At 42.8% G+C, this 18989-nt stretch overlaps 2 protein-coding genes across 3 annotated transcripts in view; both read left to right on the forward strand.

Moving 5' to 3' along the window:
* Positions 1-18989, forward strand: part of hdac3 (histone deacetylase 3) — a 477712-nt gene that overhangs the window by 260977 nt on the left and 197746 nt on the right. The gene's annotated exons all lie outside the window — the stretch shown is intronic.
* LOC114660451 (F-BAR and double SH3 domains protein 1-like) overlaps positions 1-18989 on the forward strand; it is a 186082-nt gene that overhangs the window by 96809 nt on the left and 70284 nt on the right. The window contains exons 3-5 of one of the 2 annotated variants that reach the window (XM_028813150.2): positions 291-336; positions 13665-13738; positions 15654-15798. In XM_028813150.2, coding sequence (XP_028668983.1) covers positions 291-336; positions 13665-13738; positions 15654-15798 — 265 coding nt within the window. The remainder of the gene's footprint in view (positions 1-290; positions 337-13664; positions 13739-15653; positions 15799-18989) is intronic. The other variant, XM_028813151.2, reaches the window with a different exon arrangement.

Here is an 18989-nt window from a genome sequence, read left to right on the forward strand (position 1 = left end):
GGGGCAGATATATGTGGTGTTGTCAGGATGTAAGTCCAAACACGGAATCAAAATTCAATGTGATTTTGAAGAAAAGTTAATTCCAAATATTGTTTTTACTAAAGTTTTAAAGTAAAAGTGAAAATAATGCATATGTAACAATCTCTTTAAATTGTATATCCACATAACCAAACCCGGGGGTAGGCGAGCAGGGGGCAGAGCCCCGTAGTATTTCCTTAAACTTAAGACTTCAAAGACCGTCCATCTGCTGCTCACATCTCTTAATGTGTCCAATTTCATTTTGTTTGCAGGTCTTTCAGTAAACAGAGAGCTACAATCGAGAAAGAATATGGCCAGGTAAGCATTTTGGAGCTCATACGGCATACATTTACCCCAATTTAATTCCCTGATTTATTTATTTATTTTTTTGGGCTTAATTTCAATGCTGAATTAACCTGACGTGCATTTGGTAAGGCACAGTCTCTTGAGTTCCTTGTCTCTTCTCATTGACCCCCCAGCCACCCTGTCTTGAGGTATTTTGACATTAATTGCAAAAGAAAGTACAACGTTGGTGACAGACGTTTAGGAGGAAGTTAGTCTCACTGTTACCTCTTCTTCTTCTTCTTTTTCTTATTTGTCCACTTCATCTTTTCAACATGCCTTATCAACCTTCTCCATGCAGCTCGGTCCTGCACCCCCTTTTCTTTCAGATCTTCTTTTTCTTTATTCATTCACGTCCGCTTTAGCCTTCTTTGCTTTCTCTTCACGTGTACTTCCATTCCCATCACTCTTTTGCCCACATGTTCATTGTCTCTCCTCATCACATGTCCACACCATTTCATTTTTTTATCAGTATGCTGCTGCTAGAGTATGTGAATTTCCCCTTGGGATTAATAAAGTATCTATTTATCATATAGCGTCTTTCATCTATCTATCTATCTATCTATCTATCTATCTATCTATCTATCTATCTATCTATCTATCTATCTATCTATCTATCTATCTATCATATAGCGTCTTTCATCTATCTATCTATCTTATAGCGTCTTTCATCTGTCTATCTTATAGCGTCTTTATCTATCATATAACGTCTTTCGTCGATCTATCTTATAGCATCTTTCATCTATCTATCTTATAGCGTCTTTCATCTGTCTATCTTATAGCGTCTTTATCTATCATATAACGTCTTTCGTCTATCTATCTTATAGCGTCTTTCATCTGTCTATCTTATAGCGTCTTTATCTATCATATAACGTCTTTCATCTATCTATCTTATAGCATCTTTCATCTATCTATCTTATAGCGTCTTTCATCTGTCTATCTTATAGCGTCTATCTATCATATAGCGTCTTTCATCTATCTATCATATAACGTCTTTCATCTATCTATCATATAACGTCTTTCGTCTATCTATCATATAACGTCTTTCATCTGTCTATATTATAGCGTCTTTCATCTATCTATCATATAGCGTCTTTCATCTATCTATCTATCATATAACGTCTCATCTATCTTATAGCGTCTTTCATCTATCTATCTTATAGCGTCTTTCATCTATCTATCATATAGCGTCTTTCATCTATCTATCATATAACGTCTTTCATCTATCTTATAGCATCTTTCATCTATCTATCTTATAGCGTCTTTCATCTATCTATCATATAGCGTCTTTCATCTATCTATCTATCATATAACGTCTCATCTATCTTATAGCGTCTTTCATCTATCTATCTTATAGCGTCTTTCATCTATCTATCATATAGCGTCTTTCATCTATCTATCATATAACGTCTTTCATCTATCTTATAGCGTCTTTCATCTATCTATCTTATAGCATCTTTCATCTATCTATCATATAGCATCTTTCATCCATCTATCTATCAATCATATAACGTCTTTCATCTATCTATCTTATAGCGTCTTTCATCTATCTATCTTATAGCGTCTTTCATCTATCTATCTATCCATATAACGTCTTTCATCTGTCTATCTTTTAGCGTCTTTCATCTATCTATCATATAACGTCTTTCATCTATCTATCTTATAGCGTCTTTCATCTGTCTATCATATAGTATCTATCTATCTATCTATCTATCTATCTATCTATCTATCTATCTATCTATCTATCTATCTATCTATCTATCTTATAGCGTCTTTCATCTACTGTATCTATCTCTGTCTGTATCTCTCCGTCCATCCAGAACTTCCTTATATATCAGAACATGATCAGGTTAGCAAATGGCATTAGGGGCCTTTTTAGAATATTGTAAATGCTGTGTGATAAAAGTAATCTTGATTTCTTCGGATTTCTACGTGTTCAGATTACATGAAGGAATGGATATTCTGCAACCCCTTAGCTTGGCCATCACAACAGGAGAGGAAATAAGACGCCTCCTTTGCTTAGTTACACAGTTCAGCCAATGTCTTCATTCAGGGACCTGAGCTCTCCATATCTCCGTTCGTTTGATTTATATGTCCTCTTTGTCTCGGTTACATGATGGAAATCACAGACTTTGGATTGTATCACAATGAAAGTCAACACCTCCTTATGTGATGTCCTGACCATCTCCTGGAAAACAGTGCCATGCTCACTGCAGGAGAGTAGAAGCAGCTGCCTGAAACGCAGGAGTTTAAGTACACTGTATTGCCAAAAGTATTGGGACGCCTGCCGTTACACACACATGAACTTTAATGACTTCCCATTCTTAATACACAGGCTTTAATATGGAGTTAAGGCCCACCCTTTGCAGCTCTAATAGCTTCAACTCTTCTGAGAAGGCTTTCCACAAGGTGTAGGAGTGAGTGTGTTTATGGGAATTTGTGACCAGGAGAACATTTGTGAGGTCAGGCACTGATGTTGGACAAGAAGGCCTGACTCACTCGCAGTCTCCACTCAGATTCGGCGGAGTGGTGGCTCTGAGGCTAGGGATCTGCACTGGCAATCAGAAGGTTGCCTGTTCGAATCCCGTAAATGCCAAAAGGGACTCTGTTCTGTTGGGCCCTTGAGCAAGGCCCTTAACCTGCAATTGCTGAGCGCTTTGAGTAGTGAGAAAGGCGCTATATAAATGCAAAGAATTATTATTATTAATTCATCCCAAAGGTGGTCTATCGGGTTGAGGTCAGGGCTCTGTGCAGCCACACCAAACTCACTCATCCATTTCTTTGTAGACCTTGCTGTGTGTACTGGTGTGTATGTACGGTCATGTTGCCATCCCCAAAGTGTTCCTACAAAGCTGGGAGCACGATATTGTCCAAAAAGGTTTTGTATGCTGAAGCATCAAGAGTTCCTTTCACTGGAACTAAGGGGCTAACCCCAACCCCACACCATAATCAAACTTTACACTTGGCACAACGCAGTCAGGCAAGTCCCGTTCTCCTGGCTGCCACCAAAGCCAGACTCCTCCATTGAATTGCCAGATTCGTCACTCCAGAGGACACTTCTGCACTGCTCTAGAGTCCAGTGATGGGTGGTGGGCTTTACACCACTGCATCTGACGCTTTGCATTGCAGTCGGTGATGTCAGGCTTGGCTGCAGCTGCTCGGCCGTGAAGACCCATCCATTCCGTGAAGCTCTCTCTCTGTCTACGCTGCACTGTTTTTGAGCTTTTGGAGGTCTGTGGCTATTGACTCTGCAGAAAGTTGGCGACTTCTGCACACCTCAGCATGCGCTCTCCTTGCTCTCTGATTTGACGTAGCCTACCACTTTGTGGCCAAGTTGCTGCTGTTCTTAATTGCTTCCACTTTTGTTATAATACCACTGATATTTAGTAGTGAGGAAATGGCACAGGTGGCATCCTATCACGGTACCAGGCTTGAATTCACTGAGAGCGACCCATTCTTTCACGAATGTTTGTAGAAGCCGTCTTCATGCCTGGGTGCTTGAGTTTATACACCTGTGGCCATGTACGTGATTGGAACACCTGAATGCAATGGTTTGGGGTGGTCCCAATACTTTTGGCAATATGGTGTAGCTTGAGCTCTTGTTCACATGTAAGAGTACAGGCGATCGACTGGTGGAGCAGAGGTGTCAGAGGCCTCGGTGTTTTTGTGCCACTGACTGATAGTTTACTAGTCAATTTACATCTTCTGGTGAGGAGAAGACAAACAAACACCATCACATAGTAAGACCCCACAAGTTTAGCTTTAATAAAACAACCCATTTTAGAAACTGATTGATTGGTTTACTTTGTTAATCCCCGACGGGAAATTTGTTTTTTTGCATGACATTTGTTGTGAGGGGCATTAGAACACAGGGTCAGCCATTGTACAGCACCCCCACAGTCATTTTCAGTTAAAGGGCCCAAATGTTACTGATTATCGGCCATGTTAAAAAAAAAAAAGATCGGTTAATTTGTGGTGTAAGATGAGGAGTAGCATGTGGCTGGGATGGTTGGTATCCTTCAACTGACATCTTATTCACAGTGGGGTGTTAGTTAGGGTCCATGTGAGGGGTTTATGTAGTATCTGGAAGTAAAATAGGGAAAATCTGTGGATTGATGGCAGGAGAACAGAAGTGTGGTCTGCACTGCTCAGCGTGTTGCCATCAGGAGACGCAGTGAGTGAGGAATGAAACGCTTCGCTTCTGTACTCTTAATTAAGTTAAAGTCAATTATAACACTTCATAACTTTTACGGACAGAATTTCTAGGCACAGCCAGGGCATTGAGGAGGTCCGGTTTGGTGGACTCAGGATTGGGTCACTGCTTTTTGCAGATGATGTTGTCCTGTTTGCTTCATCAGGCCGTGATCTTCAGCTCTCTCTGGATCGGTTCGCAGCCGAGTGTGAAGCGGCTGGGATGAGAATCAGCACCTCCAAATCCAAGACCATGGTCCTCAGCCGGAAAAGGGTGGAGTGCCCTCTCAGGGTTGGTAGCGAGATCCTGCCTCAAGTGGAGGAGTTCAAGTATCTCGGGGTCTTGTTCACGAGTGAGGGAAGAATGGAGCGTGAGATCCACAGGCGGATCGGTGCGGCGTCCACAGTGATGAGGGCTCTGCATCGGTCTGTCGTGGTGAAAAAGGAGCTGAGCTGCAAGGCGAAGCTCTCAATTTACCAGTCGATCTATGTTCCTACCCTCACCTATGGTCATGAGCTATGGGTAGTGACCGAAAGAACGAGATCGCGAATACAAGCGGCTGAAATGAGTTACCTCCGCAGGGTGTCTGGGCTCTCCCTTAAAGATAGGGTGAGAAGCTCAGAGTAGAGCCGCTGCTCCTGCGCATTGAGAGCAGTCAGATGAGGTGGCTCGGGCATCTGATCAGGATGCCTCCTGGACGCCTCCCTGGTGAGGTGATCCTAGGCACGTCTAACCGGGGAAGACCCAGGACATGCTGGAGGGACTGTGTCTCCCGGCTGGCCTGGGAACGCCTCGGGATTCTCCCGGAAGAGCTAGAAGAAGTGGCCGGGTAGAGGGAAGTCTGGCCATCTCTGCTCAAGCTGCTGCCCCCACGACCCGACCTCGGATAAGCGGAACAGGATGGATGGATGGATGGATGGATGGATGGATCAATTATAACACTCTTGAAAGCCGTGTTCATCTGGCCAGTTATTTTTTGTTTTCTTTAGTTCTGAGATCATCGTTCCTAAATGTCTCCACTCTATAGGCTTCTTTTTTTATTCTCATCCTTATTAGACACGTTCCTTACTTGAATTCTCCTCTTTCAAATAATCCAGAACAGACTGAAGTTGTCTTCTTTTTGTAAATTTCAGGCTGATGAACTTAGGTGTCCTAGCGTAATGACTTAGGAGTTTCACATGACTGACTTGAGAGTTGACTCATGGTAGTGTAGCCATTAACTCTGCTGATGAATGTGCCATGTGGCGGACTGGCGCCTCATTCAGGACTGGTGCCTCCTGTCTGAGCGGCACTTCGGGTATCTGAATTAACGAATGAATAAAAGGATGAGTTAAGTTTTTTTTTGTTCTTTATTTTGCCTTATGCAATTTCTTGTTTTAGGAATTTGTTAGTTTTCGCATACCCCTTGGGGTCAGAGCGCAGGGTCAGCCATTGTACAGCACCCCTGGAGCACTTGCAGGTTAAGGGTCTTACTCAAGAGCCCAGCAGAGTAGGATCTCTTTTGGCAGTGACTGGGATTCGAACTAGCAACCTTCTGGATACCAGCGCAGATCCTTAGCCTCATACCTCTACCCATAACTTAAAACTCAGTTTAATGTGGTGATAGGTGTGTCCAGCCAATAAATAAGGGAGGATTCTGCATGTCTTTGCTGGATCTACAGTGTGTTTGTGTTTTATTTAATAATAATAATAATTCTTTGGATTTCTATAGTGCTTTTCTCACTACTCAAAGGTTAAGGGCTTTGCTCAAGGGCCCAACAGAGTATTGGCATTTACGGGATTCAAACCGGCAACCTTCTGATTGCCATTGCAAATCCCGAGCCTCAGAGCCACCATAAATAAATAAATATGTATTTATTTAGCTTCAGATTTGGGAGGTGATGCTGTACATTTCAAGTCAAGTCATGTAGAGCTTTATTGTCGTCTCCAACATATACATTAAAGCACACAGTTAGATGAGGTAACATCCTCCAGGACCAAAGGTGCAACATTCAACACCATAAGACAACAGCACTTCAGACAGATCACAAAAGGATGAATGGGAGGGGGGGAATACATAATAGAATATCTATACATATGCACATATATACAAAATATACAAATACCTAAATATGAAAATCTACAGTGCATCCAGAAAGTATTCCCAGCGCTTCATCACTTTTTCCACATTTTGTTATGTTACAGCCTTATTCCAAAATGGTTTAAATTCATTTTTTTCCTCAGAATTCTACACTCAACACCCCATAATGACAACATGAAAAAAGTTTTCTTGAGGTTTTTTCAAATTTATTAAAAATAAAAAAACTGAAAAATCCCATGTCCATAAGTATTCACAGCCTTTGCCGTGAAGCTCAGAATTGAGCTCAGGTGCCTCCTGTTTCCCCTGATCATCCTTGAGATGTTTCTGCAGCTTCATTGGAGTCCACCTGTGGTGAATTCAGTTGACTGGACCTGATTTGGAAAGGCACACACCTGTCTATAGAAGGTCCCACAGTTGACAGTTCATGTCAGAGCACAAACCAAGCATGAAGTCAAAGGAATTGTCTGTAGACCTCCGAGACAGGATTGTCTCGAGGCACAAATCTGGGGAAGGTTACAGAAAAACTTCTGCTGCTTTGAAGGTCCCAATGAGCACAGTGGCCTCCATCATCCGTAAGTGGAAGTTCGAAACCACCAGGACTCTTCCTAGAGCTGGCCAGCCATCTAAACTGAGCAATCAGGGGAGAAGGGTCTTAGTCAGGGAGGTGACCAAGAACCCGATGGTCACTGTGTCAGAGCTCCAGAGGTCCTCTGTGGAGAGAGGAGAACTTTCCAGAAGGACAGCCATCTCTGCAGCAATCCACCAATCAGGCCTGTATGGTAGAGTGGCCAGACGGAAGCCACTCCTTAGTAAAAGGCACATGGCAGCCCGCCTGGAGTTTGCCAAAAGGCACCTGAAGGACTCTCAGACCATGAGCCAAAGATTGAACTCTTTGGTGTGAATGCCAGGCATCACGTTTGGAGGAAACCAGGCACCGCTCATCACCAGGCCAATACCATCCCTACAGTGAAGCATGGTGGTGGCAGCATCATGCTGTGGGGATGTTTTTCAGCGGCAGGGACTGGGAGACTAGTCAGGATAAAGGGAAAGATGACTGCAGCAATGTACAGAGACATCCTGGATGAAAACCTGCTCCAGAGCGCTCTTGACCTCAGACTGGGGCGACGGTTCATCTTTCAGCAGGACAATGACCCTAAGCACACAGCCAAGATATCAAAGGAGTGGCTTCAGGACAACTCTGTGAATGTCCTTGAGTGGACCAGCCAGAGCCCAGACTTGAATCTGATTGAACATCTCTGGAGAGATCTTAAAATGGCTGTGCACTGACACTTCCCCTCCAACCTGATGGAGCTTGAGAGGTGCTGCAAAGAGGAATGGGCGAAACTGGCCAAGGATAGGTGTGCCAAGCTTGTGGCATCATATTCAACAAGACTTGAGGCTGGAATTGCTGCCAAAGGTGCATCGACAAAGTATTGAGCAAAGGCTGTGAATACTTATGGACATGGGATTTCTCAATTTTTTTATTTTTAATAAATTTGCAAAAACCTCAAGTAAACTTTTTTCACGTTGTTATTATGGGGTGTTGTGTGTAGAATTCTGAGGAAAAAAATGAATTTAATCCATTTTGGAATAAGGCTGTAACGTAACAAAATGTGGAAAAAGTGATGAAGCGCTGGGAATACTTTAAGGATGCACTGTAGATATCTAACAAAAAGGACTTTGTACAGGGAGGCCCATCAGAGAGACTGTAACAAATGCAGTCTAAGGACTATAAGAAACAGTGCAAGTAGTGTAAACATGAATTACATGTGCAGTTACACTGTGCAGAATATAAACAATTGTGCAAGTATGCTTTGAGTTGAGAGAGTAAGGATGTACATATGGACAAGAATATTGGCATGTAAACGTTGCTTTTCATTTCTCGTTTACACAGAGCTCTTTAGCCACATGTGAATGGTAATAGCACACATTCACCGCCACATTACCTTTCTAGCTCTGTGAATTAGCAGAACTGCAGCTAAATGATAAATAACCACCTACAGTGGGAAAGCACAGTACAGAAAGCAGACAATGGTTTTGTTTTTCCTAATATAAAGGCTATCTGTACCAGTAATCATTAAGCCTTTCGGCCCTGGGTTTTCTATTTTTATGGAAAACATAATTTTGTGAGTTATTCTACCTGTTAACTGCCGAATACAATACCAAATACCGCTCTTAACATTTTAAAGCTCTCCACACTCTGACTGGTCTCCTACAGACTGACACTCCTCTTGCTCACTCAGATCCTCATCTTTCTGTACCACACGTCAAGCTCATTTCTTTGGCAGCTCGAGTATCCGCTCGTAGTGCTCCTCAACTCGGAATTCTCTTTCTTCTCATATCCGTCAGCTCGACTCTATAATACATTTTAAAACTGCCCTCAAAACGTATCTTTTCAAATTGGCATACCATTAATGAATTTTACACTGTTACTGCCTGTTATCTTTGTTTGTTTGTTTGCTACTTACTGCTTCTTGATTTTATTGTTCTCTTTGCTTTTATTTTATTAATGTTGTTTAATTTCATTGTAAGGTGACCTTGAGTGTTAAGAAAGGCGACTATTAAATAAAATGTATTATTATTACCTTTGGGGCGACTAGGAAGCTCAAAAATGAAAAAAAACAAAACCAAAAAACGATCACTATTATTATACAATAGCTGCCAAATACTTCAATCTTCTTGAGGAAATAAAATTGAAAGTGCAGCTACTTACTTACTATGTGGTGTGCACAGTCCGGAAGTGTCCATTTTCACTTCCGTGTTTCATGGACTGTATGCCAGTCTGTCCAGTCGGAGTAGTACACGCCTGCTTCCAGCAGCTGCAAACGTACCTGTGCTTTACAAAATTGGCTGCATATTTATGGGATTATATTGATGAGCCACAGTTATGGGAAAGAGTAGTGGAAGCTCAGTTAAGAAGTGAGGTGATGATTAGTGAGCAGCAGGATGGTGTCATGCCAAGAAAGAGCACCACAGATGAGATGTTTGCTCTGAGGATGATGATGGAGAAGTTTAGAGAAGGCCAGAAGGAGTCGCATTGTGTCTTTGTGGACCTGAAGAAAGCAAATGACAGGGTGACAAGAGAGGAGCTGTGGTATTGTATGAGGAAGTCGGGAGTGGCAGAGAAGTATGTAAGAGTTGTACAGGATATGAACGAGAAGTGTGACTGTGGTGAGGTCTGCAGTAGGAGTGACGGAGGTGGGATTACATCAGGGATTGGCTCTGAGCCCTTTCTTATTTGCAATGGTGATGGACAGGTTGACAGACGAGATTAGACAGGAGTCCCCATGGACTATGATGTTTGCTGAATATCATTGTGATCTGTAGGGAGAGTAGGGAGCAGGTTGAGGAGACCCTGGAGAGGTGGAGATATGAGAGGAAAGGAATGAAGGTCAGTAGGACCACCATGACAGAATACATGTGTGTGAATGAGAGGGAGGTCAGTGGAATGGTGAGGATGCAGGGAGTAGAGTTGGCGAAGGTGGATGAGTTTAAATATAACAGTACAGAGTAACAGGGATTGTGGAAGAGAAGTTAAGAAGAGAGTGCAGGAAGGGTGGGTGGAGAAGAGTGTCAGGAGTGATTTGTGACAGACGGGTATCAGCAAGAGTGAAAGGACGGTAGTGAGACCAACTATGTTATATGGGATGGAGACGGTGGCACTGATCAGAAAGCAGGAGACAAAGTTACAGATGTTAAGATTTGCATTGAGTGTGATGAGGATGGACAGGAATTAGAAATGAGGACATTAAAGGGTCAGCTCAAGTTTGGAGACAAAGTCAGAGAGGCGAGATTGCGTTGGTTTGGACATGTGCAGCGGATAGATACTGGGTATATTGGGAGAAGGATGCTAAGGATAGAGCTGGCAAGGTAAGAGGAAAAGAGGAAGGCCTAAGAGAAGGTTTATGGATGTGGTGAGAGAGGACATGCAGGTGATGGGGTGACAGAGCAAGATGAGGAGGACAGGAAGTTAATGGAAGAAGATGATCTGCTGTGGCAACCCATAACAGGAGTAGCTGAGAGAAGAATAGGATGTCAGGGCAGAAAGGGTTAATTTTGCGTTCCTTGATTTATCTTTGCTCATCTGTAATTGTCTTTGGTTCATCATGTTCACTTTTTTAAAACCATTGTGCAGGTTAAGAGTAACTCTGTTGTAAAGAACAGCATTATACGCCTGACATCCGTCTGCAGACCGACTCTCTCCATGTCTCGTGTTTGCCTTTGGTTTTGTTCAATGAGGGTCTCTGTATGCAATAATATTTAATCGGCTCATCCTAGCGACACAGACAAACATGCACATAAACACAAGTCCCAAAAAATGTCTCTTCGCTTTTAGTGAAGCCCCTGTGGAATGTATCAGGTAGGCTTTATGTGTAGATAAGGATTACGCAAACTTCCCAGAGCAGTCACAGAGTTTAGAGGCGTCACTCAGTTTAAACTTTGCATTTCTCTTTTCATTTGGTCTTCTGTCACGGAGTATGGCTGCATGTGATCCAATCATTTCACACACACACACACACACACCCTGCTCTCACTTGGTTCTTGAATGGAGCAAATGGGAATTCAAATATTTAGGATTTTAGTCCTGTGCAGAATTTTGTTGAAAACGTAAATATTTTGCATACAGTGGGTATTGAAAAGAATGGCCCCCTTCAAACTATTCACATTTTGTGGCTTTGCAGTCTGAAATGAAGACATACACACAATGTTTCTCCGGCCGTATTTACTCAACAGTTCAGGAAAAAAAACCCCAGAATCACCCCCAGTGTCAAAAGAAAAGTTGAACTGCATTCTCGTACCATTGCTTGCGTACTAAAGTGTCAGCAGGCACTTTTCTTGGCATTACACATATTTTTTGAGCATGCCCGTGTCGATCAAACACAGGAAGCTCTGCAGTCTTCTTGTGACTTTACGCTGTAGGAAGTAAGTAAATAAATTAAGGTAAATAACATTCAATCTGGCTTTTATGTAAGTAACATAGTGAAAAGTCAAGCAATAATGACACCTTTTATTGGCTGACTACAAACATTACAATATGCAAGTTTTCGAGGTAACTCGGGCCCCTTCTTCAGCCGAGATATAATGTAACATATAAATGTTAATGTTTTGGGCACATACACCGTCCAGATCTAAACACTAGAGTGGAGAGTCGCTTGCGTACTGAAGAGTCTATAGCTGCAGGTGGAAGCTGCCGTCGCTGGACTTTGTATGTAAGAGCCAGATCGAATGTTATTTACTTATTTACCTTGGTTTATTTATGTACTTCCTACAGCGTAAAGTCACAAGTAGACTGCAGAGTTATAGCGCGTCTTTATGTGAAAACAGCAGTGTCAGAATGGGGGGCGGGGGGGAATCATGAACGCAACTGAGAGAATAAAACTGAATAAAAAAAACAAAGCTATCCTTTACAAGTATTGTACATTTACTCCGGCTGTTACAGACTGAAATCATTCATCCATCCATTTTCCAACCCACTGAATCCGAACACAGGGTCACAGGGATCTGCTGGAGCCAATCCCAGCCAACACAGGGCACAAGGCAGGAACCAATCCCGGGCAGGGTGCCAGCCCACCGCAGGACACACACAAACACACCCACACACCAAGCACACACTAGGGCCAATTTAGAATCACCAATCCACCTAACCTGCATGTCTTTGGACTGTGGGAGGAAACTGGAGTACCCGGAGGAAACCCACGCAGACACGGGGAGAACATGCAAACTCCACGCAGGGAGGACCCGGGAAGCGAACCCAGGTCTCCCAACTGCGAAGCAGCAGCTCTACCCCATGCGCCACCGTGCCACTCAGACTGAAATCAAATGTACATTTTTATTCTAAAATAGTAAGAATAAGAGCAGCTCACTTCTCAAAACGGACTCGTCCGGGGTTGAAACCGTGAAATTTTGAACAGTTGATACTGTTGCGCCACCGAAGCGGTCATAGCAAATGCGTGTCAATGTCGCACCCTAACGTGGGTTCTTTTTCTGCAGTTACATTCTTGAATAGAAGTGCACTTGTTCTGTTATATTTGCACCTTTTGTGAAAGTGTTTCTTTGATATTTGGAATTTAGGCGTAACACATTATACACTTCATGTCTACATTTTGTCATTTATTACTAAAACATGAAAAACGTTTCTGTTTTAAAGATGTGTTTACTGTACATAGATTGTTGTAGACACGGAACACACATGAAATGCATGTATTCCAAATAACGATATAGTATTTATAAAAGGTGTCATTTTGCTTGACTTCTCACTCTATACAACTCCAAGCAACTGACACACAGGTAAACAGACTTGAGCTGAGAAAACTGTGCGGCGGTGAGGGGATGAGATAGCAGGCTGCTTGCTGCTTATCCACACATTTACAGGACAAAAAACGCTGATGGAGAGGTGCAAAGCGATTTAAGGTGGTACGGATGTACGAGTTTTTTCGTAGGCTCTGGTAATTCTAGTGTTAAATACAGATGGAGAAATTTTTTTTTGTGTGTTTTTTCTTAATTTCAGACTGCGAATATTTTGAAAGGGGGGGTCCTTTCTATACCCACTATACGGGGGAGGGGGGGGGGAGAGATGACACATTGATTTTAATTAGTAAGTGGTAGACTGCTTTGCTGTTAAGTTACTATTTCATTGGACATTACATTGTCAAGATATCTAGTTATCCATCCATCCATTATCCAACCCACTATATCCTAACTACAGGGCCACGGGGGTCTGCTGGAGCCAATCCCAGCCAACACAGGGCGCAAGGCAGGAAACAAATCCCGGGCAGGGCGCCAGCCCGCCACAGATATCTAGTTATGCAACGTTTATTTTATTTGCTAGCTTAATTAATTTACAAATCAGTCGGAGAAGCTATGAAGATTTTTAACTTTACAGAGTTAAGGTGACTGAAGTGCATAAAGCTGCGCTGGTCCCTTTTGGAGATGGATAGTGTGGTACAATTAGTGACCCGCCCTGCGCTGCTTGGGATGAACACGGCTAGTGAAGCGGACACCAGTGTTGTGAGTTTGTCGTGTAACCAACAGGCTTTGCAGCGGCTGTCATCCCAATACATGAAGAGAGATTGGAGTCGGGGCAAAGCAGAGCCGGGTGGCAACGGGTAGGTGAACTTCCTAATTTATTATATTTGCATAACCCCTGTATGTTTCTAGTAGCTTTCATAAAATATTAATTTAATAAATAATGGGTTTAACTTCTTAGGGCTGCAATTTTAGTAAACTATTTAGCTAAGTTGCCAACTCCTTTACAAAGCAGAATTTACTCATTAGAAACGCTGTAATTTTCTCAAGAGTAACATCTACCGTGAACGTCATTATCATTATTAATTCTTGTAGCCGTGTTTTGATAGGGTTGCCAAGCCCTCCTCCTAATTAGTCGTATTTCTGATTAAGGTGGTCTTGTACAGGGTGGGGCATAAAGATCTCCCACATTTTGAAGGGGTACAAAAAAATGAACGCAGCTATCTAAAACAAAAGATTGTATATATTTCTGAAAAATACATAAGTAAAGTACATATCAGACAAATGGCAGCCGTTGTTAGCAATACATCGCTGAAGATGATCCCGGAGGTTCTCCATCACTCTCGGGCAGAATGGCGTTGACTTCCTGTCTGATTCTTTCCTTCAAATCCTCAAGAGATCGAGGACGATGTTTGAAAACCTTTTCCTTTAGGTATCCCCAAAGGAAAAAGTCACACCGGCTTAAGTCTGATGACCGTGCCAGCCACCCCACATCTCCCCTTAAAGAGATCAAATACCCAGGGAACATTCCCCTCAACACTCCAAGCGAACGTCGTGCTGTGTGAGCTATGGGCCCGTCCTGTTGAAACCACACACGTTCTGTCCTCGGTCTGCCAGGTGATTTTCTTTTCAGTGTGGACCCAGTTGCCCGAAGGTTAGAAATCCGTAGCAAAATCGTTTTCCGATCTGGTACAGATGCATTTTGACCAAGCGCCAAGCGTGTACGGAACGCTCTCTGTATCACTATCACAGAATGGTTGTTCTCATAATACGCTTGAACAACAAAGCCCCGATGTTCACAGGTCCAACTCATGATGGGTACTAAAAACGGTAGAGCCCAACAAGACCTACCCCTCATTACAGCCCGCACAGTTCTCATTCGTAATGTGGGAGATCTTTATACCCCACCCTGTATTTATATCTGTGTGTGTGTATATACAGTACATAATATATGGTATGGATGACAGGGGCGTCCTTTAACCCAAAACCCTGGACACAACACAAACACAGTCATGGGTTAAAATAAAGCGATTTTATTTCTTTCAAATACCTTTACACAGCACAGTATGCAGGGACGTTGAATCCTTCCTTTTCCTCCACACGAGTGTTGCCTGATCCCTCACGACTCTGACTCCCTGAGGTGTCATTTTTAAGATGGACCCTGGAGGGATTTCCGGTGTTTGAGTAACTTCCTGAGGAGGTACTTCCAGATGAAGCAGAAGTTTCTACAAAGTAGGGACAGTTTATACCGGTAGCTCCCCCTGGTGGCACCCATGGCATGCAGCAGGGCTGTCCCACTGGACTACGATTCCCAGTGTGCCCTGTCAGCGGGTAAATAGGAGCACCAACTTAGGAGCGCTGCCCTCTAGCATGTTGTGGGAGTATATACTCTCAAAAGGCCAACTCCCCCAGTCATTCCGTTATTCTGGCCCTCCTTTCTGGCTAGAAAATCAATTCCCAACCCGGTCGGGATGACAGACCATTCTTTTCCTTTAACTCCGACCTTTCATCCTGGATGGTTAGGAGCAGGTGCTGATACAGCACATTGGCACACCCACCACGTGACAAATCAACTCAGTGTCCCAGATTAGGATGGGATGCCAGATAATCCTGCCTGGCTTTTACAATACCTGTGTGTGTGTGTGTGTGTGTGTGTGTGTGTGTGTGTGTGTGTGTACTGTATGTGTCTTTTCCTACAGAAGCTTTTCCTTTGCCTCATAACTGTGAAGTTGCACTTGGTTGAAAGTAAATAAAAGTGTGTACTTTTCCTTTCAGAAGTGTTTATACCTTATGGAGGTGCATAGTAGAAGCCACTGCGCAGATGAGTGTCTCCAGGACCAACGCAGCGGAGAATTATCGCTCTCTCAGCAATGAAGCCGCAAAAACTCTGCGGGCTGCGAAAGAGCAGCGACTAAAGAAAGTGAGTTATTTAGGAAAGTTGCCAAGGCAGGATTTGGTTTGTCATGAATTGCTTTCAATTTAAGTATGTCAAGTTTCTCTGAGACCCGTAAGAATGTTTCATAAGAATCTGGTAATATAAAAACAAAGCCTTGGAATTAAAATTCAAAGACAGACTGGGAATGGATGGAATCATGGAATAACACCTACGTCCATTTTACAAAGTGGGGTAATGTAATTGGCTAAAACAATATGGAGCCTGGAGTGAAGAGTGCTGTCTTTTCTGTTCAATAAAAGCAAGCATGCCTCATTTATCATGGCACCCAGCTTGTTAGTCAGACTTCTTCTTTCGACTGCTCCCATTAGGGGTTGCCACAGCGGATCATCTTCTTCCATATCTTTCTGTCCTCATCTTATGTTCTGTTACACTCCTCACCTGCATGTCCTCTCTCACCACATCCATAAACCTCCTCTTAGGCCTTCCTCTTCTCCTCTTCCCTGGCAGCTCTATCCTTAGCATCTTTCTCTCATTATACTCGGCATCTCTCCTCTGCACATGTCCAAACCAACGCCATCTCACCTCTCTGACTTTGTCTCCCAACCGTCCAACTTGAGCTGACCCTCTAATGTCCTCATTCCTAATCCTGTCCATCCTCGTCATACCCAATGCACATCTTAACATCTTTAACTCTGCCACCTCCAGCTCTGTCTCCTGTGCCAGCATCTCCAGCCCACATAACATAGCTGGTCTCACTACCATCCCGTAGACCTTCCCTTTCATTCTTGCTGATACCCAGCATGTTAGTCAGACATGCAAGTAAAGATGTCACTGAACTCTGCACATGTCATGCCACCCCTGTTCCCACTATTCCTGTCGTTTTAACTTCATCTCATATCTGAATACACTGCAGTGGGCCTCCTCTCACTGCTTTTAACAGCCCTTATTAAAGTTGCTCTTCACTACCGCATACTAAAAGATCCAGGATCCCAACACATTCTTAACTGGCTGCCTTCTGTCTATTTAGTCAGATTGAGATCATTACTAATTTAAAAGGTTCTAGAAAATAAACTGGCATGGAGACTCATTTTTTTTCTTGTAAGAAACTAAAAAAACATAACAAAATTACGAAAGAGACATTTATAGTAAATGGTGTGCATCCAAGTTATTATGGGAGATTACATGGAGTATATCAATGAAGATTCAAATGACCTGTTATCTTTCTTTGTCATGTAGGTTTAATTTATTTTTTTAAAAGAAATAGTAGTAACAGCTGCCATTGTGGGTATAAAAATGTGAATACCAGGAAGCCTGCAGTTTGGGGATTTTTGTTTTTCAGTTTCTCGGCTTTATTTGGTAATTCTAAGGTCAAGACTTGCAATGCTGTTATCAGTTCCTCATAAAACTGTCGTCATGAATAGCAAGCTGCATCACCTCTTGACAGTTTCCTTTAGCAGTTTAACGCAGTGGCTATGGAGATGCATCAGATTTTCACATTTCAACCCATTCTCGATGGTCCATAATGAAAAAATAAACATTTCTTAAATGTTATTGAAGTATTTATGACTAGCTGTCCCCCGCAGCTCCACCCGCGTAATAGTGAAAACAGGACAAACTTTAAAAATCATCCATCCATCCATCCATTTTCCAACCCGCTGAATCCAAACATAGGGTCACGGGGGGTCTGCTGGAGCCAATCCCAGCCAACACAGGGCACAAGGCAGGAACCAATCCCGGGCAGGGTGCCAACCCACCGCAGGACACACACAAACACACCCACACACCAAGCACACACTAGGGCCAATTTAGAATCGCCAATCCACCTAACCTGCATGTCTTTGGACTGTGGGAGGAAACCCACGCAGACACGGGGAGAACATGCAAACTCCACGCAGGGAGGACCCGGGAAGCGAACCTGGGTCCCCAGGTCTCCCAACTGCGAGGCAGCAGCGCTACCCACTGCGCCACCGTGCAATAAAAAATAAAAACAAAACTTCAAAAATCAATTAAAAATTTTTTAAATATAAAGTAATAATTTGTATTGAGAAGAATTTATATTGCTAGCTTTCATATCCAAGGGCCTCATGATATTCAATATTTTTGGTTTTGCTATCGGGGTGAGAATGTAGCTGTGATCTCTTTGCCAAAAATTTAAAAAGTTGGCAAGGTATCTCTGGCCAAGCGGAAAGTCGGTACGCTCTAACGTCAAACGTCGCCACTATAAATGATTGTGTTCAGCTCTGACGGGAGAGCATCTCCCACGTGGGGAGAAGAGCATATGGCCGTGATATCTCTGCCAATGAACAGCAACCCTCTAAAACACACGTAGCTCTGATCTCTCTCTTAAAAACGTCAAACGTTACTCCTTAACAATCTCTAGATGATAATGTCTGCTGAACAAACGGGTATCGCTAGCTAAGCAGAGGCAACACGTGGCGATAGGTAGAGCGACTCGAACAGAGGCTGGCGTATGAGTGAGTGAGGAGGGCTCAGCCCGCAGCCTGTCTCTTGGATTCGCAACCAAACTCTGATACCTGTCTACCCTCGTTACTCTGAGTGAAAATCAAAGATAGATAGATAGATAGATAGATAGATAGATAGATAGATAGATAGATAGATAGATAGATAGATAGATAGATAGATAGATACTTTATTAATCCCAATGGGAAATTCACATTCTCCAGAAGCAGCATACTGATACAATAAAAACAAAGCATCTTCAGCTCTGCCTCCTGTCTTTCTGTCACTGCCACCATCCCCAAATCATACAACATACAGTGGAGGAAATAAGTAGGTGATCCCCTGCTGAATTTGTAAGTTTGCTCACTTACAAAGAAATGAACATTCAGGGCAGTTTAATTTTAATGGAGAGATACAGAATACAGCGGACCCTTGACTTACAAACTGAATTCGTTCGCAAGGGCTGGTTGTAACTCCAGTTGGTTGTAAGTCAAGACTATTTTTCCCATAAGAAATAATGGAAATACCCATAATGCGTTCCGAACCTCCCACAGCAACACTTACTTAACTTTTTTTAATAAAAAAAGGGTTGTATAATGTGCATAATTTACCAAATACACCAATAATCTTTCTAATGTACTAACCAAAAAGTTATAAAAAGTGCCTAGCCTACCAGAAACAACAATTTCATACTGTACTCACCATTCAAGTTGACATCTTTGGCTTGCAGGAAGGAAGGAGGAGGAGAATGAAAT

The sequence above is a fragment of the Erpetoichthys calabaricus genome, chromosome 11, assembly GCF_900747795.2.
Source record: "Erpetoichthys calabaricus chromosome 11, fErpCal1.3, whole genome shotgun sequence".
NCBI classification, from domain to species: Eukaryota; Metazoa; Chordata; class Cladistia; order Polypteriformes; family Polypteridae; genus Erpetoichthys; species Erpetoichthys calabaricus.